Source organism: Phacochoerus africanus, chromosome 9 (genome assembly GCF_016906955.1).
Source record: "Phacochoerus africanus isolate WHEZ1 chromosome 9, ROS_Pafr_v1, whole genome shotgun sequence".
Classification (NCBI taxonomy): Eukaryota; Metazoa; Chordata; class Mammalia; order Artiodactyla; family Suidae; genus Phacochoerus; species Phacochoerus africanus.
The window spans coordinates 80191046-80210187 of NC_062552.1; the positions used below are offsets into that span (position 1 = coordinate 80191046).

Genomic DNA, 19142 nt, shown 5'->3' on the forward strand with positions numbered 1-19142 from the left:
AAATGTGGAAAGGTTTATAAACATAATAATAATGTTATTCTCAAAAGCAAACTAATGAGAATAAAGACAACTGGTTCTGGTTAGCTTGTAGAAGAATGCTACTCATGTATTACCCACAACAAAAAAACTACAAAATGAAAACTGTACTTTTCTATAAGGTCATGAAAGAGTGGATGAAGCAAAGAAGTCTTTGTATTGAGCTCCAAAGAGGAGCAGGACCTGTATAGACAAGCAGAGAGCAATGACAGCTCCACACCTGTGGGCAAGTACCTAGTCTGGATGTGGGCGGATGAAGGTGTGATTTACAATAAAATGAGATATTTTGAAGGAATGAGAAAAGGCAAGATGCTCTTCTAATGACCCATGAGATACGGACATATTAGAATCTGAGAGAGCTAATTTGCCTGTCTCCTTTTCCCTCTTCCCTTTTTTTTTGTTTTTTTTGTCTTTATAGAGCGGCATCCTTGGCAAGCTAGGGGTCAAATCCGAGCTGTAGCTGCCTGCCTACACCCACGCCACAGCAACACCAGATCTGAGCCATGTCTGCCACCTATACAACAGCTCACGTAACACCAGACCCTTAACCCACTAAGTGAAGCCAGGTATCGAACCCACCTCCTCATGGATACTAGTCAGGTTTCTTACTGCTGAGCCATGATGGGAACTCCCTCTCTCTTCCCTTTTGTAACCACTAGTTTGTGTTCTATCTCTGTGAGTTTGTTTCTGTTTCACATACACAGTCATTTCTGTTACTTTTCAGATTTCATGTATAAGTGATAACATACAGCATTTTTCCTTCGTGGTCTGACTTATTTCATTAAGCACAATATTCTCTAGGTCTAATCATTATTTGAAAAAATCAAAATTAACTAATTACAAAATTAATGTTAAAACAAACGAATTCAGGATAGGTAATAATATGAGAAGTTATATTAGAAGTTGAGGCAAAAGGAAAAATCTGTAGTGTTCAGATCTTTTATTAGAAAAGTTGATAATCTGTTCATAACTTTTACATTAACATAGATTCTTAAGCTATGGCATTAAAATCCTATTTATCATTATCAGGTTTTTGGTTTGATGCTAAATTTTTTTTTTATATTTTATTTTTTTAATTTAATCTTATTTTTTGAATTATTTACCCAATACAATTTTTTTTTTCTACTGTCCTGCATGGTGACCCAGTTACATGGTAAATTTAGTGCCTGAGGCAAGTAGGTCACTTGCCTCATCCTGACCCTGCTTTCTTGGTATATATATATAGCAACAATCTCTCATAATTTATTGACTTTTTTCTCTCTTTGATTTTATTATAAGATGTAAGTGAAAATTTTTAGCCTTCTATTTATGTTGACCTAGCTAATGTGCTTGAAATTTGGTTCTATTTTCTCACCAACTGGGAGGATTTTGGTGTTAGAATTCAGGATTAACCCAGGATGGCATTATGTGACATATTTTAAAATATTAGCCTTTTACAGAGGTCTGGCATTTTTCTTTGCCTAATTCAGTTGACTTTCTAATCACTCCCTTTGGAAATGTTCAGCAGGGTCACGGCAGTCTCAATTCTCCAAAGCACTTTCTCCACTGCATCATAAAGGATTAGAGGAGATTTCAAAATCTGAGGTTCCCTGCATGAGAACAGATATTTCTGAACAATGACAAGCATGGTCAGTGAATCTTTTTATCAGGATGGGGAGGAGGGCTACATTGTGAGAATTACATCAAACCTGGAGACTACAATTTCTGGGGATGGGGGCTACTCCTATTTACAAGAAACGGGCAGGAGAGAACAATAGAAAACCCATTACAAGGACTCTACTGCTTCATCTGCTGCCTTGGAGTGCAATGGCATAGAGGTCAGAGTTTCAGCAGAATAGCCAGAGCCTTAGGTCTGAATTCCTCAGTGTGGCATTTTCTACCCTTTCCCCAAGGGATTGCCGGCTGCTCCTGATGCTTAGAGCTACTTTAATGGTGGACAGAAATTTTCATTCTATTACCCTAATTAAGTGAACTCATCAATAGCTTTCAGAGAGTTGACATCTGGTTTAGAACCCAGGAGCATACAGTGGCTGACACATTTTATGTTCCTTGTAAAGTACAAAGGAAAGGGAAGAAGATGCAAAAAGGGTAGGCTAAGGGCTCCAGGGAAAAGCTTCACAGATTTAATGATTTTGCAGAAGCTTAACCCAGATCTCTTAATTTCCATATGCAACGCTTTTGAGAGTTTCTTCTGTTGCCTATGGTTCTATCATTCATCCACACAGGGCTTTGATGGCTATTAGAGAGAAAGTTGTGAAACTGAGCAAAGCTGGAAATAGAACCATCTGGCTGCACTGGCACCCTTACATGAGGGCCTTTTCACCTCCATGGTGTCTTCTGTCTATTAATCACTCAGGAGTATGTAGCTACCATCACCCAGGGTTCATCTTTAAGATGCTGACAAAGGCTGTCATGGCGATGTGTTCATTCATTAGACATACCTTTTAACCTCTAACGCTTTCAGGGTTAGCTTTGGTTTGAACTTCCTGGAGAGAGTTGATATTACCATCATCACCACAATGTGATCTTCAGATCACCCTTGTCGGTTAGAAAGAGTCAACCCATCATTCTATTTCTTGAATAAAAACTCAGAGTTCTGAAAGCTAAGTGATGTGCCCAGGGCCACAGAGTTAATGAATTTCTGAGCCAAGACATCAGAATCAGATACAACGACTCAAACCAAGGAGACTTCTAACATTGCCTAGAAAGGAAGCATTTTAAGGAAATTTAGGGTTACTTTAATCTAACCATCCCATTTTATTAATGGGAGAATTTCCTTGCTGAACACCCATCCATTTGTTTGTTGTGTTAAACATCATCAGCATCAGTATCCATGAACTATGTGATCATGTTTCAGCTTGATCCACATTTTTCAGAAAATGTCAACTTGTTAATTTGCACTTAAACAAATTGTAATCATCAATCAATATGCTGACAGACTCTGCAATGAAATTATGGCAACTTTGTCAAATGTATTCATTTCATTAGCATTATATTATGAAATATTCTTTTTTAAAAAATTTAACTCTTCTCATTACATCAGGTTCATTTATGTGCAGAAAAATTATAAGAGGAAGTAGGAAGTAATTAATGAGTGATATACATTTGGTAAATTGCAAAAAGAATTCAGTTGAGGAGAAAATGTTTAGCACTATAGAGTGAATTATACAGTTTTATTTGTAAACCAGATGTTTGGAATGGTAGATATTGGGAAACATACACGTTGCTCATTCTTGGTTGTAAGGAAATAACAATGACATTAAAAAAATCTATCTATCTATCTATCTATCATCTATAGATATGTAATGGCAAGACAGGCTTGTGATAAAATGGAGTAGCAATGAACATGAGGAAAAATGGAGAGAGCAAAAATATTTCAGATGAAAGAGTCTAAACAAATGAAAGGGATAAAAAGAGTGAGCTTTAAGAAAACAAGAAAAAAGGGAATGAAAACTTGGGGGGAAATGAAAGGCAAGTAATTAACAGTGGCCCAGAAACTATGACTGAACGTATAAAAATAAATTAGAAAAGCAAAGGCTTGTTGAGAATGAACAGAAGAAAAAGAGAAATGACAGGGAAGGAAGCAAGCCCAATTGTCTCTAAACCTGGCTGCAGCAGTGGTCTGACTGGAGTGAGCTCCAGGCAGCACAGTGTTGTCTGATGAGGTTTGTGTCTCCACCCTCAGAATCAGGAAGCCTGGCTCCCTGGCCTTCTCTATTCCTCTACTGTCTCTTTCCTGCCAGACTCAGATGAGTCTCTTAGTTATCTGAAGTGGCAGTGAAGGTTAGAGATAGAGTGGTGACAATGTAGATTTCTCTCCGGACAACACTTTTCCCACTGGTTTGGCTAACATGGAATATTTTTTCTGAAGAGAGCCATATTTTGCAGAATTTTTTTTTCCCGAATTGTATTTTATTTTACCTAGAGAAATGCTCATCTGAGGCATAGTCTCTGGATCTATGCCAACCGCCATTTCAGAATCACAGGTCCAGAGGGTACCGAGATGAGGACAGGACATGGGAAGGAAATGGATCAAATAGGTCAGGTAGGGTGGAATCCTGTCTGTTGGGTAATAGTGAGAATGCAGAGAGGAATGCTAGGAAGTAGTCAGAGAGGAGGAACCTATAACCCTCCATCACAGAAACCTCAGAAATCCTGAGATGTCTTAGAGACATCATCAAACATAGATACATCATGAAATAACCAACTCTGAGTGAGCTTGAGTGAGCTTGTGGGAAGAACAAAACCTAAGGGTAAGTAGAAGGGTCCCTTCATTTCCATTCCTGGATTTCCTGGGTATATTTCTATAGGCAGATGATGAATGGATAATGAGAGAAGTGGCTGCTTAAGTAGAGAAAAGGAAGAAAAGAAGCTAATTGCAGAGTCAGAAAATATTTTTTTCTATTAAAATTCTGTTAGGTCTCACTTTGCCTAAGGGAATATGTGTGCGTGGTGTGTGAGAGAGAGATTGTATGTTTTTATGTGTGGGTGCCTGTGTGTGGTATTTGTATATGTGTGTGTGTATATATGTATAATGTTAAAACATGACTTTTCATAAATTCCATCTGTGCCTTATAGTAGTAAAACATATAAATCTGTATATCAGCCATTTTATTAAGCTCTGAACATACCTAAACAGATATTTTTAATGTTTCCTAAATACAAACTCTAATGATTCACTGTATAGACATACTCTTTTGGGGGCTTTTGCTTTGTTTCACTTTTTAATTTCTTTTATTTCCCTCACATTTATCTCTTTCTTTCTTTTCTAAGTACTGACTCATTAGCATTTTCTCTCAAACTGTTTCCTCCTCTTTGTGCCTCATGTTCCACAGAACGTAAGACAATAGTGCTATTTAGTTAAATAGTATGGGGAATACTCACACAGATTACATTGTGTTTTTCTGTAGAGTAGTAATTTTCAAAGTTTACAAAATTCATTGCCATAACAAAATATTTTTGAACATGTGCCCTAAATATATGTACATTTAATTATAAATTAATATACCATTGTATTAATAGATTATACATATTAAAAGTAGCATTAAAAAATAAGAGGCAGTGACACATACAATTATATACATGTAATAAATGTTTACTCCTATTTCTTTTTTGCCTTTCAGCAAATCATCACATACCTTTTCTAGAATAAGCCCAAACCACTAAACACACTGAGCCTTAAGTATGGATGGCTCCCTCTTCCAAAGTAGTGTTCTTTTAAATATACAGGGTTAAATTTCTAACTCTAAGGTCTGTAAAGGAGTGATTTTAGGCTAGTATATTATTTTTAGTTATTCAAGTGCACAAAAGAGCATTCATTGATTAAATCTGTGCAAATAGTATCTTCATGTGCTTAAACTGAGTTGTACACACCTACCTTATTCTACCACTTGTCAATCAGAACAATAAATAAAACTCATTCTAAAGTTAGGGGTTATAACCACAGTAGCTTTCATTTCCTTGTCTCTGAAAGGAACAGATTAGATGAGGACATTTATCGCTACTTCCCCTTCTTCCATGCTATGGTTTTATGTGTTGAAATAATTAAATACAAAAATTTGGTATTGTGGCATGTTGTTTGTTGAAAGGCTCTTCCATGGGCATCATACTGGGATCAGGAAAAGAAGGCAATTAGGAGAGTATGATGAATAATGAGATTCAGATAGTGTTAATTAAGCTGCACGGACAAGGTGTGGCATGGAAATGCAAGCAGTGCTTAACAAGGGACACAGCTAGGAGGCTACATCTAAGTCATGGGAAAAGTGGAGTTATTGTTGGGAAACTGGTGACCAGCTGGAGTCAGGGGATACAAGGACAGCAGGCCAGAGGAGGGCAATAAGAGAAAACAGAGAGCAAGGCAGAGAGGTAGAGACAGGATCTGGGAAGTCCATGGGTACTGAAGAAAGCAAATATTCCGGAAAAAGTTTGGGTCAGTGGATGAGGAGAAAAGGCATGTAATTCCAAGAAAACTGCTAAGCCTCAAACACAACACAAACCCCCAAATGCAAATATCTTGATAATGAGAGTCATGTGTTTCCCAATCGGGTGACTTTTCCTATGACTCTAGGAGGCAGGAATCCTGAGAAGGTGCAGGATGCAAGACTCTGAGTGGAGAGCTGTGCTGTGTGGGAATAAGCACATGGCTGAATGGGAATAAGAGTGTGGCTTTGGAAATGGTGCGTTTGTTTGCTTGTTTACATTGAAAGAAGAAATGTTTGGAGTTTACCCAGGATATTAGAGAGGGCTGAGATGTGCTGTTTTCAGATGAAGTGATGGATATGTCAAATAGTTTTAGCTAGATGACTACCAGGGTCTAGATGTAAGACAGAGTAATAACACTAAACTCTGCTTCTTGATGTACTACAGGCAGAGGAGATGGAGAATGAGAACAGTACTGTGGTGGCTGAATTTATCTTTGTTGGTCTGACCCAGTCTCGAAATATCCAGCTCCTGGTCTTTGTGCTAGTTTTCATTTTCTATCTCATCATCCTCCCTGGAAACTTCCTCATCATCCTCACCATCAGGTCAGACCCTGGCCTCACAGCTCCACTCTACTTCTTTCTGGGCAACTTGGCCTTCCTGGATGCATCCTACTCCTTCATCGTGGCTCCCAGGATGCTGGTGGACTTCCTCTCTGAGAAGAAGGTGATCTCCTACAGAGGCTGCATCACTCAGCTCTTTTTCTTGCACTTCCTTGGAGGAGGGGAGGGGTTACTCCTGGTGGTGATGGCCTTGGACCGCTACATTGCCATCTGTCGTCCTTTACACTACTCTACTGTCATGAACCCTAGAGCCTGCTATGCCTTGCTCGTGGCTCTGTGGCTTGGAGGCTTTGTCCACTCCATCATCCAGGTGGCCCTCATCCTCCACTTGCCCTTCTGTGGTCCAAACCGACTAGACAACTTCTTCTGTGATGTGCCACAGGTCATCAAGCTGGCCTGCACTGACACCTTTGTGGTGGAGCTCCTGATGGTCTTCAACAGTGGTCTCATGACCCTCCTGTGTTTCTTGGGGCTTCTGGCCTCTTATGCTGTCATCCTCTGTCGTGTCCGTGGTTCCTCCTCTGAGGGGAAGACCAAAGCCATGTCTACATGCACCACCCATATCATTGTTATATTTCTTATGTTTGGGCCTGGTATCTTCATCTACACCCGCCCCTTCAGAGCCTTTCCAGCTGACAAGGTGGTTTCTCTCTTCCACACGGTGATCTTTCCTCTGTTGAACCCTGTGATTTATACCCTTCGCAACCAGGAAGTAAAAACCTCACTGAAAAGGTTGTTTAATCAACAATTAGCGTGATCAAAAGTGGGAAATATGAGTAAGAAAATCAAGATGGGAGAATTTCAGCTGAAGTCAGTTTATTCATTTTCCAAACATGACATTTATAGATCACCTCCCATTTGTCAGGACTGTTCTAGGCATTGGGAAAAAGCTATTAGTGGGAGAAGTAAAATCACTGTTCCCTGAAGTTACAATTGAGTAGCAGCAGCCAGCCAATCATGTAGAAAATAAACAGCATGGATTCAAGAAGAGATATCCTGAACACACTAGAAAGAAAAGCAAAATATTAAACAGCAAGTGTGAGGTGGGGTAATAAGTTTATATTTAGTCTTGAAGCAGGGCCTTTATACAGAAGTGAAGTTTGGGCTGATATCTAGATAAATGGGATATGCCAACCATGCAAACATCAATGGGCAGAACTTTGCAGGCAGATGGGACAGGTAGTAAAAAATGTGAAGACAAGAATGAACTTGGTGTATTTGAGGATCACAGCAAAGGTCCAAACTGACTGGAATATAATAAATGAATGGGTAAACGATTAGAGTTTGTGTTGGACATCCTTATAGTTTCCAACTATATATGGGTCTATGAAGTGAATATAATGAGTTTTTTTTAAAGTATAATAAACCCATTCTAAGGGTTTAAGCAAAATAATTCTCTCATATGGTTTCATAAATGACTTAGAGTTGTAAACTCAAGATTCTATGTTGATATCAGAGTTGAAAAATAATCATTAAACAGGAAATTCCATGCTTATGTTTTAAAAGGAATTAAACTGTAAAATTTTCTTCCATAATTATTTAGAGGAAGGCAGATAAAACCTGTCATTTTCATGTGAAAAGGCCATGGAAACATTTCACTTTTTTTCTCTATAACTTCATTATTAGTCTTAGTGGACTTTTTTGACTCCTAGCTGTTTGCTGGTCTCATCCCCAACTGAGTGTACTAATGGTGATTCTTGGGTGGACCAGTCAGGAATCTATTGCATTCTAGCTATGTAAAAAAATATGATAACATAGAGAATTACATGCTTAGGAAACAGTTGTAAAGTCTGGAAGAACAGACCATAGCTAGGCATCCAGAGATGTCTCCCAGAATAACACAGGGCACCGAGGCTGTCAAGGTGGCTGCGCTTGCTACAATCTTTGCAATCTTGTCTGAAAAATGCCATCATGTTAGCCACAGACTAGGGACAAGATGACGATCCAGAGCTACTGTGCACCTATCAGGTCTCCCCTAGACAAACAGAAGCCTCTATTGCTACTGCCTCTCTGCCTCATTGACTTAACCAAATTTAAGTTTCTTCTGAATATACTGAATGGGCAATATTCAAAAAAAAAATCTGGAACCCCAAATGCTGGGGAATAAATTTCTTTTTTTTTTTTGTCTTTTTTATCTTTTCAGAGCTGCACCTGCGGCATATGGATGGTCCTAGGCTAGGGGTTTAATCAGAGCTGTAGCTGCTGGCCTACATCACAGCCACAGCAACACAGGATCTGAGCCTGGTCTGCGACCTACACCACAGCTTACAGCAATGCCGGATCCTTAACCCACTGAGAGAGTCCAGGGATTGAACTGGAACCTCATGGTTCCTAGTCAGATTCATTTCCGCTGCACCACGATCGAAATCTAGGATTAAATTTTTTATATTTTATTTTCAAATAATCAAAATTAAAATGGCTATGAATATAAACCATGTGCAGGGTAAAAACATTCAGGTTACATAGTTTCCTCTTTTCTCAAATACCTCCTCCCCATCTTCACTCTCAGCTTATCTTGTAGCTCCTATTTCGCTGAGAGAGGAGCAGAAATGAATTCCTCAAGCTTCTACCCTTCTGTCTTCCCACATACCTGCCTCTTTCCTGAGACTGGGTTACCTGATGCTGCTCCTACAAAAGCTCACTCTTCCATCTGTGCATGAGTATTCACCCCCTCTTTCCTATTAAGGGCCATCACCCTGGTAATTCTTTCTCTCCTCTGCACTGTTAACTTTTTCCTCCCTATTGGATTTTTTTCCCCTTAGCATATAACCATTTTTTTATATTAAATAAAAACCTTTTTTTGTCAACTTTCTCCTTCCACAGCTTCCCTTTACAGCAAAGATTAAAAAGTAATCTAGATTTTAAACATTAAAAGACTTTTTTGTTCATTTGCTTTTTGTCTTTTTAGGGCCCCACCCATGGCATATGGAGGTTCCCAGGCTAGGAGTCGAATAGGAGGTTCAGCTGCCAGCCTATGCCACTGCCCCAGCAATGCCAGAGCTGAGCCGCATCTGTGACCTACACCAGGGCTCACGGAAACGCCAGACAGATCCTTAACCCTCTGAGTGAGGCCAGGGGCCGAAACTTCAAGCTTATGGTTCCTAGTCAGATTAGTTTCTGCTGCGCCATGACAGGAACTCCTAAACATGAACACACTTTTAAAGAGCAATTTTAAGTTTATAGAAAAGTTGAGCAGAAAATATAGAATTTCTATATACTTTCTGCCCACCACTACATATACATATTTTTCCCTTTTAATATCTTGCTTAAGTGTGGTGTATTTGTAATGATTGATGAACCAATATTGATACTTTATTTTAAAATAACATCCAAAATTTACATTAGAATTCCCATTTTCCATACAGTTCTATGGATTTTGATGAAGGCATGTCACCTATCCATCATTACAGTATCAGGCAGAGTTGTTTTCTGCCCTAAAATTACTGTGTTCCACCTATTCATCTCTTCCTCTCTTCTCTCCTCAAGCCCCGACAACCATTGATTTTTAGCTAATTCTTTAGTTTACCTTTTATAGACTGTCATGTAGTTGGTATCACACAGTGTTTAGTCTTAATCTTTTCAGGCTGGCATGTTCATACCCTCTGCTTTTAGTGTCTTACTTTTCAATTCACCCAATCATGCCAATAAAATAGTTCTTCTCGTGACCACCAATGACATCAATGATCCTTATTCAGTCTCATCATATGTGACTTCTGAATGACATTGGACACAATGCCTTCCCAGGACTCTCCACCATCATCTTCCCCTCTCTGTCTAACCAGCTGTTCCTTCATCCTTCTTTGAGAGTTTCTCTTTAGCAATCCAGCTTTCTTGGCTTTAAGTCCTATATCTAAATATGGACAAGTGCTCTGCATAACTTTCTCTCCTCTCCGTAGAAGCCCATGCCCCTGTTGCAGCTGGACTTTAATGTCCTCTGCATGCGTAACATCCCAGACTGATTCCTGATTTTTTAATTATTATTGTTATTATTATTATTTTTGCTTTTTAGGGCTGCACCCATGGAATAATGAGGTTCCCAGGCTAAGGGCTGAATTGGAGCTGCAGCCGCTGGCCTACACCACAGCCAGAGCAACATGGGATCCAAGCCATATCTGCAACCTACACCACTGCTCATAGCAATGCTGGATCCCTAATCCACTGAGCCAGGCCTGGGATCAAACCCTCATGGATCCATACTCATGGATCCTAGTTGGGTTCATTAACCACTGAACCACGAAGGGAACGCACTGACTCCTGATTTTCACCACACCCCTCTCCTCATCCCACAACCCAATCTCAGTTAATTGTACTTCCATTTTTCTAGCCGCTGGTCCAAAAATTTGGATTCGTACTATTTTAAAAATATTTTCTTGCGTATTCCATATCCAATCTGTTAACAAGTCTGGATTACCTATAGCATGCTGAAATTGCCAAATTAGATCATTTCTTCCTTCGATTCTACCACCTTGGCCCCAACCACCATCATCTCTTGCCTCTGTTACAGCTGCAGCCTCTTTACTGGGGATTATTTAAATCAATAATAAAGGATAATTGAATAACTCATAGCCATTTGAGTATTATGATCTATTTTTACTTATATAAAACATGTCTGTAATAGTAAAAGGATAAATTAAAAACCACATGTAATATGACTAGTCTTTGTGCTCCTAAGCAAGATGGAGTAGCATAAAGAGAAGACCCTCCAAAAAACTGACAAAATCCACAAAACAGCAGATTTCAAGACACTGAACATATGCCTCCGAACTCCATGCTCTTTCTGAATTATCTTTTATTGCTATTACTTTTCTGTTCATCCTCTTGCCTTTTCCAGGATAATTCTAGTAATAATCATATACACTTATCTTTAATTTTAAGCCAGGGCAACTATTTCAGATTTATTGAATCTTTGCAACTGTTGTTGTGTTGATTTGTCTTTTTTGTTTTAGTTATTTCCTTTCTTTCTCTTTATAGAAGAGAAATAAAACAAAAATATCTTAAAAACAAAGTTGCTGTTTTTCTTATTTCAAAGCCTGCAAGGAATGTGGCCAGTTAGGGAAGATTTCTGAGGGCTTTATTGCTGGTCTTATGAGGAAAGTAGGATAACTGTGGTAGCTGTAAAGAGTTCACATCACTGAGGTATTTGGGAAGAAAGCTGTGTTTGGAGGGCAAGTCACAGATGGATAATTGACCCTCAAGTCTTCAAGACTCTCACTTACGGGTTAGCATTGAGATTTCACACCTAGTATCTTCCTGAACTGCGTCCTGAGTATTTCAAAAAATTACATTAATAATTATAATCACCTCTGCTATTCCTTTTACTATATTTTATTCAGCATTTTCTCTATGCCAGGCATTGTGCTGAATGCTGTGCTTTTATTTGTATAATTTAATGCTTAGACCCTTGTTCTAGGCTATTTGTCCTGTACCTGTCTTTACTTCTTTCAGCTACTTTAAGCTTTCCAACTTCTCCTTCCCCAAAGTTCACCTACCTGGCAGCAGCTATCAGCATACTACTAGCCTGTAGTAATTTTTAATGTCCTGTCTGAAATTTTACTGCAGAGATTCTTTCTTTACATGATTCTTCAAGTAATCAAGGGTTTGCAGGTGACAAAGTGCTTTAGTCCAAAAGAGTAACTTTTCCAACTTTGGGGCATTGAACACTGGGCATAAAAGTGGGGATATTTCCTTAATCAAAGGAACAATGTTTTGCTTCTTAAACGCTCCTTAAACAGCTGCTCAAAGGTCTCCACAAGGCCAGTCCCAGTGGTGTTTTTTCTCTAATGAATACTGTCCATCATGAATGCACATCCTCACTTTAAATAGCAAAGCACACTTCACAGTTTTGCTGCAACTTTGGGAAAAGTTGGCTCAACATTTTAATAACTCCCACTGCAAGCAGACTGTAGTGTCTAATCCTTGATCTCCCCAATGTTCCTGCTTTCTAGTGGCTTTTATAGCAAGAACAGAGAAAATATATATCCATACTCCAGGCTTCTGATGTTTACCAAGGACTATGGTGATTTCAATAGGTTTGTGAATCTTGAAGGATATGGTGTTTTTGATTTCTGATCCTTAGCTGGCAAGTTAAAAGATGGAAATAATATTAAGGATCTTGAGAAGCAGTAGTAGTCTGTGTTTTTAGACAAACAATTTTCATTTAATAACTGTACAGATTAAAAAATAAGAGAGAAGTAGTAAAGGAAAAATATGTCATTTGAAGATGTAAAGATGGATGATTTAATTAAATAAGTATTAGAAATGCTCCTCTGAAGATAAAACTTGACAACTATTTACTCATTTACATCAATACATAACATATTAATAATATGCATATAAATTTAAATTAGGTATAATAATAGTTTTGTGTTATTACTAATTTCATTATAAAGTCAGGAAAATAGAAGAAATATTCAAGTATCCGAGGTTGAGAATTTTTAACACCTTTAATATATTAAGATACTCATACTATTTTTATAAGAAAAGAAGTAATTTAACTTCAAAAGGAGGAAATGATTTTGGGAACATGGGCTCTCATCTTTTTCTAAATTGCTGACTTGAAACTAGATTAGAATAGTTTTATTGTAAATATTATTAATTAAATAAAACAAGTATTTATGAACAATATTCTGAAATTTGGATTCTGAAACCGAGAGGATTCTTCTTCTTCTTCTTTTTTTTTTTCATCTTTTTTCTTTACAGGGCTGCACCCATGACATATGGAGGTTTCCAGGCTAGGAGTCTAATCAGAGCTACAGCCGCCGGCCTATGCCAGAGCCACAGCAATGCCAGATCCGAGCCGCATCTGTGACCTACACCACAGCTCATGGTAACGCTGGATTCTTAACCCATTGAGTGAGGCCATGGATCAAACCCGCGACCTCATGGTTCCTAGTTGGATTTCTTTCTGCTGCGCCATGATGGGAACTCCATGAAACCTAGAGAATTCTTGAATGTTTCCAGGAAATATGCTTGAAATAGACCATCTAATTTAATTCTTTCAGGTAAAGAGGCCAAATCTTAGAGAGGCTACTCAAGTGTGATCAAGGTCACACAGCAGGTCAAGAATGCAACCCTCTTAACCACTGTGCCACAGCTGAGTTTTAACATTTCTGGGATATTCTCTGAAAACTATTTTTTTTTGTCTTTTTGCCTTTTCTAGGGCCGCTCACGTGGCATATGGAGGTTCCCAGGCTAGGGGACGAATCAGAGCTGTAGCCACCGGCCTAAGCCAGAGCCACAGCAACGTGGGATCCAAGCCGTGGCTGCGACCTACACCACAGCTCACGGCAATGCTGGATCCTTAACCCACTGAGCAAGGCCAGGGATCGAACCCGCAATCTCATGGTTCCTAGTCAGATTCATTAACCACTGAGCCACAACGGAAACTCCGTCTCTGACAAATCTTAAAAATGATTATCAACACTGAAAGAACAATTTGAATAGTGCAAGTAAATGAGGATGAAGCCAGATTTTTCTCCACACAGGAAAACTGGTCATTTAAATTAAAAACATTATAGAAGGTATTTGCAGAACTTGCAATCTGCTGTAAGTTGAAAACTCAATTTTGAAAAGTGAGTCTGAGTTTTTAAAGTAACCTTTTTTTTTTCTCTTTCAGTTGGCTCTGGTATCATTTTGACATACCATCATCAATGTGAGTTTCTTTGTTTTGTTTTGAGCATCTTATAGGCTGGTGCTAGAAAAGGTCCCAAATGACACGCATATTCTATATTGCCTTGGTTTTGTCCTAGAATCTTTCTTTCTTTTTTCCTAATCTCAAAAACTTTTTTTGAGTAACAATGAGTAGAAATTAAGAAGCAAATTTCTCCCTCTTTAAAAAAAATATTTCTGTGAGATCATGAAATAACTTTCATATGTTATTCAACTTTATTTCATAAAGTTGAAAATAACTCTCATGTTACAGATATGCCTCTTGGTCTCCAGTAATTTTATTATATTAAGAAATTAATTTACCATTTATATATTAATAGTTAAAATAGCCTTTATCAATACTAACAAAAATAATTTGAAAATATGCAAATGAAGTGTGAAAGGAACTGGAATTTTTTGTAGCTGAGAAAACAGGAGGTCACTTAAGGAAAAACTCACTTATCGCCCTCATAGCATACTAAATGGGTCTTCTGAAATCATTATGTTATGTTAAACTCTCTTTTAAATCCAGGTTCAACAACAGTAGAGTCAACATAACTGCATTTTTTTTTTTTTGGTTTAACAGAAAGCTTTGAGAGTTTAACCCTCATTTAAATTTTTAGTTACCTGACTTATGAAGCAGAGCACTTTCACTTAGTATAATCATCCTCTGTGACTATGAGTAATATTAACTCAGCTGATATTCAGAAAACAATATTATTATATGGATATGTGATGAGTATAACCCAGTATGTACTTGATGCTGAACAAAATCAAGAAGTTGTCCATGAGTAGTGATATCTGAAAGCAATTGTTAAGTGGTTCCAAAAAGAAAAATCTTGGCTGAGATAGGTATCTGTTGGATTTTAGGTAGTCAATGCCCTGGTGAATTATTAACTGATATCATAACTGCCTCATATATAATTGTAGAAGTATCATATTTTCTAGCTCTGTCATTTTGTTCCATTTTGTCATTATAGAGCAGAGCCTGCAGATCAATGGAGGGGGCCAACCATTCCAGGGTGTCTGAATTTGTATTACTTGGACTTACTGATTCTCCTGAGCTCCAGATTTTCTTTTTTGTGATGTTTTCCCTTTTCTACCTGATGTCCATGTTGGGCAACTGCCTGATTTTGCTCACAGTTCTGTTCAGCCCACACCTTCACTCCCCCATGTACTTCCTGCTCAGCAACCTGTCTCTCATTGACATGTGCCTGTCCTCCTTCGCCACTCCAAAGATGATCGTGGACATCTTTGCTCAACACAAGACGATCTCCTTTGAGGGCTGCATTTCTCAGATCTTCTTTTTGCACCTCTTCACTGGGACTGAGATTGTGCTGCTCATCTCCATGTCTTTTGACAGGTACATTGCCATATGCAAACCACTCCATTATTCATCAGTTATGAGCCAAAGCATGTGTGTGGGGCTTGTGGTAGCTTCTTGGACAGTGGGCTTTCTGCATACAATGACCCAGTTAGCTTTTACTCTCTATTTACCGTTCTGTGGGCCCAATGTTGTGGACAGTTTCTTCTGTGACCTTCCTTTGGTCATCCAGTTGGCATGTATAGATACATATTTTCTTGGAATCTTCATGATTTCAACCAGTGGCGTGATTGCTCTTATCAGTTTTCTGCTTTTGCTCACCTCCTACATTACTGTTCTTGTCACTATAAAGGACCACTCCTCCTCAGGATCATCTAAGGCTTTGTCGACCTGCACTGCACATTTCATAGTTGTGTCAATGTTCTTTGGGCCCTGCATCTTTATCTATATGTGGCCTTTCACAAACTTCCTGATGGACAAAACACTCTCTATTTTCTATACCATTTTCACCCCTTTTCTGAATCCACTTATCTATACTCTGAGAAACCAGGAAGTGAAGACAGCTGTGAAGAAGAAACTAAGTAACCAATATTTAAATATTGGAAAAACCACCCCAATGTATTCTGTGCAATGAACAGAGATCTCTTGGTCTGAGATTTAATAGCAACAGTTTTGCTCTCAGAACAACAGAAAAGTAAAGTTAGAATCTTTTAAGTCATTTAGTTTAAATTCATGAAAAGAAGAAGACAGGGCTGAGAGATGTGAAATATTTTGCCTAGAAGTTAGTGGAGTGTTTGCAAGCGTTTTGCAATTATGGATCCATTTGAAAATCTGTTGAAATTTATAGGCTATTTTTACTGAAAAATGTACGGATCATCAAAATTGTGAACATAAATTCAGGCTTCAGAGACTCCCAAATTCTGTAAACATGTGTCAGGTTAAGACTACTTAGAGAAGCCTGAGATAAATGTTGTTGTTTAGCCTTCTAACTCAGAACCTTCTCACTCAACTGCATAACCTTTTGCTGTTCTGATGATGTCCACATGTAGAACTTTAATTAATTGTTATATTAATTATGATGGGCATAACAGGTTTTTTCATATAATTAGAATATTTTCATGGGAAACTGATATTGTAAAGAGGTTCTTTTGAATATTGTTGAATAATCTTGATTCAGCAGGTCCAATTGTTTGGGTTCTGAGTCAACACTGAACAAAAGAGAACAGTTCAGAGGACTGAGACTTAACAATACAATTTTTTTAAATAGATATGTGGATACTATCACACGATTAATTGATAGGAAATAATCAAGTGGCAACTTGTAAAGTTTAAACACAGAAAGTAGACTTACTCAAATCTGATTGGCTTTCAAAATCTGGTGGAATATCATAGATTTGAGGAATTCATTAATACCAAGACTAAACCTTTAGAAAATTATTAGCTGTTATAGTCATGATATAGTAGCTAATTATATGATCCAAATCAATTATTCCAAAATATTATTAGCCTTAGTGTGGGGTATATGAGTATACAAAATAATGTAGTTTGTGGAAAGAAAGGATAATAATTCAAAAAATATATTGTACAATTCTCCCTAATTAGGTTTATTACTGATTATCATAAATATATTTTTTATTAAGAGACAGTCTTTGAAAATCATGTGGTCAATCATTTTGCCTAATGGCTGAAGAACCTAAAGTTTAGAGAATTCACAAAACTAGTTCAAGTCTGGATACTGTAAGGGGCAAAGATCATTGTTCTAAATGTACACGGAACTTAGAATTAAATCTTGGATCTGTCTTTTCCTAATTGTATTATCCTGGAAGGTTCATTTTACCTCTCTATCCCTTTTTAATCTCTAATATAAGGATAATAAAAGTAAATTAATTGTTAAAAAGTATATTAATTGCTTGTTGTGACTGTTTGTGGAAAGCAGACAGAATGGATTCTAAAAATGTCATTTCCTTTTCCCTTCCCATCCATGTAGGCTTTTAGTTAAAGTCCACCTTATTTTTAAGTAGTATGTATTTGAATAAAAATTGCATAGGTCTAACCACTATTTGTCAAACACAGACTTGATAGCTTTAGGATGTTTCTAAGACTGTGGCTTGTTAAGATGCATGGCAGAAAAACAAATAAAACACTTTCCATTGCTAAAAGGGGGAGGACCTGGAAAAGCCAGCTTAGACTAGACAGCCAGATACTTTGAGATTCCTCTGAATAACAATATCCTGATAGGCTGTATCTCCTTGAATTGACTGAGGTATGTGAAAAGAGTTCAGGAAACTGTTACTGTGCCTTACAACATTTTGTGAGTACCCTGAGAAGAGCATTATTAATGCCATCTCTTTCTTGGCAAGCCCCTGCCTCACCTACACAAAGATGGCATTAATAGTTTTTTACATTTATTTTGGACTTTTAAGGTTTCAACATGCTTTGACACAAAGCCAAATATTTAATATCTGAGGTTAAATAATGTGTACAAGTTTATGAAGGATTGTAGTGTTGGGGCTCAGTATAAAGCCACATTTTAAATTTGAAATACTGTTCATTTTGAACCAAATCATGAACTCTTCCTTCTTGCTTCAAAGTCAGTTAGGCAAGTGAAAAAAGGTAGAAATGTACTTTTGCCTCATATCCATTCTTTAGAAAAAATTAACATATTTAAAATATTAACTTCATGTCTAAAATTTTAATCTGTTCACGGCCCTTGCTGGGTGCTGGAGATGCATTAAAATACCAGATCTGTTTCTCTGTCTTTGAGGGATATGTGTTTCTCTGTCTTTGAGAGATCTGTTTCTCTGTCTTTGAGGGATATGTGTTTAGCAATTGGATGGGCTATGTCTATCTAGGTTGAATTCCAGTCCCACCACGTTCTTGTGCACCTTTGAGCAAGTATTTTTGATGTTTCTAAGACTCCGTTTCTTCACCATAAAATATGGCCATGGTATTCAACCACTAGGGATGTTGTGAATTAAACCAAAACACCTATCATAACTAGAAGTGCTTGGCAAAAGAAGGCTTTAATGAATATTAACTAATGACATTGTTATGGTTGCTGTTGTGTTATATATGTATAAAATTTCAGGGTTACTGGAATGGAAATAGATGTGCTTAATTGAATTTAAGGGCATGGTTTTAACACTATATTAGGATGTGTTAATTTCCCTAATATTAACTAGTGGTACAATATTTGATTTGTGCCAATTATTAATCTTTGGTGCATTTCTGTAGCTGAACTGTCCTTTTATGTCTGTATTTTTCAAAAGAAGTATTATATTGTGGGGGTTTCCTACTTACTTTAAGTTGAAATATATTCCAAGATTGCATGAAAGGGAAAAAGAATATACGCTGTTCAATAGGTCAGTGTCCTGTTGTATTACTGTTTTTAAATAGAGTGTACATGATTAAAAAGCAATAAAATATTATTACATACTCTTGAACTTTTGTCCATTCAAAAAATAGTAGTGAAATGGTTTATATTCTTATAATACTAACTGGGGAATGAATGATGACAATTATCTATTTACTTTGTATATAGCACACCATGAAATGTTTCAGCTATAGGAAGAAAGACTATTCCAGATCTATGA

General features: G+C 37.5%; 2 protein-coding genes across 2 annotated transcripts; both read left to right on the top strand.

Annotated features, from left to right (window-relative positions):
• Positions 1–6399: 6399 nt before the first annotated feature.
• LOC125136376 (olfactory receptor 4N2) lies at positions 6400–7335 on the top strand. The gene has a single exon (XM_047797145.1). It carries the CDS (start codon positions 6412–6414, stop codon positions 7333–7335), a length of 924 nt encoding a protein of 307 aa, XP_047653101.1. The 5' UTR covers positions 6400–6411.
• Positions 7336–15217: 7882 nt separating this feature from the next.
• On the top strand, positions 15218–16545 carry LOC125135934 (olfactory receptor 4K2-like). The gene has a single exon (XM_047796457.1). The coding sequence runs from the start codon at positions 15224–15226 to the stop codon at positions 16181–16183; it is 960 nt and encodes a 319-aa protein (XP_047652413.1). The 5' UTR covers positions 15218–15223; the 3' UTR covers positions 16184–16545.
• Positions 16546–19142: the final 2597 nt, after the last annotated feature.

Coding starts and splice junctions, on each gene's coding strand:
- LOC125136376 (XM_047797145.1), top strand. CDS start 6,412: ATGGAGAATGAGAACAGTACTGTGGTGGCTGAATTTATCTTTGTTGGT.
- LOC125135934 (XM_047796457.1), top strand. CDS start 15,224: ATGGAGGGGGCCAACCATTCCAGGGTGTCTGAATTTGTATTACTTGGA.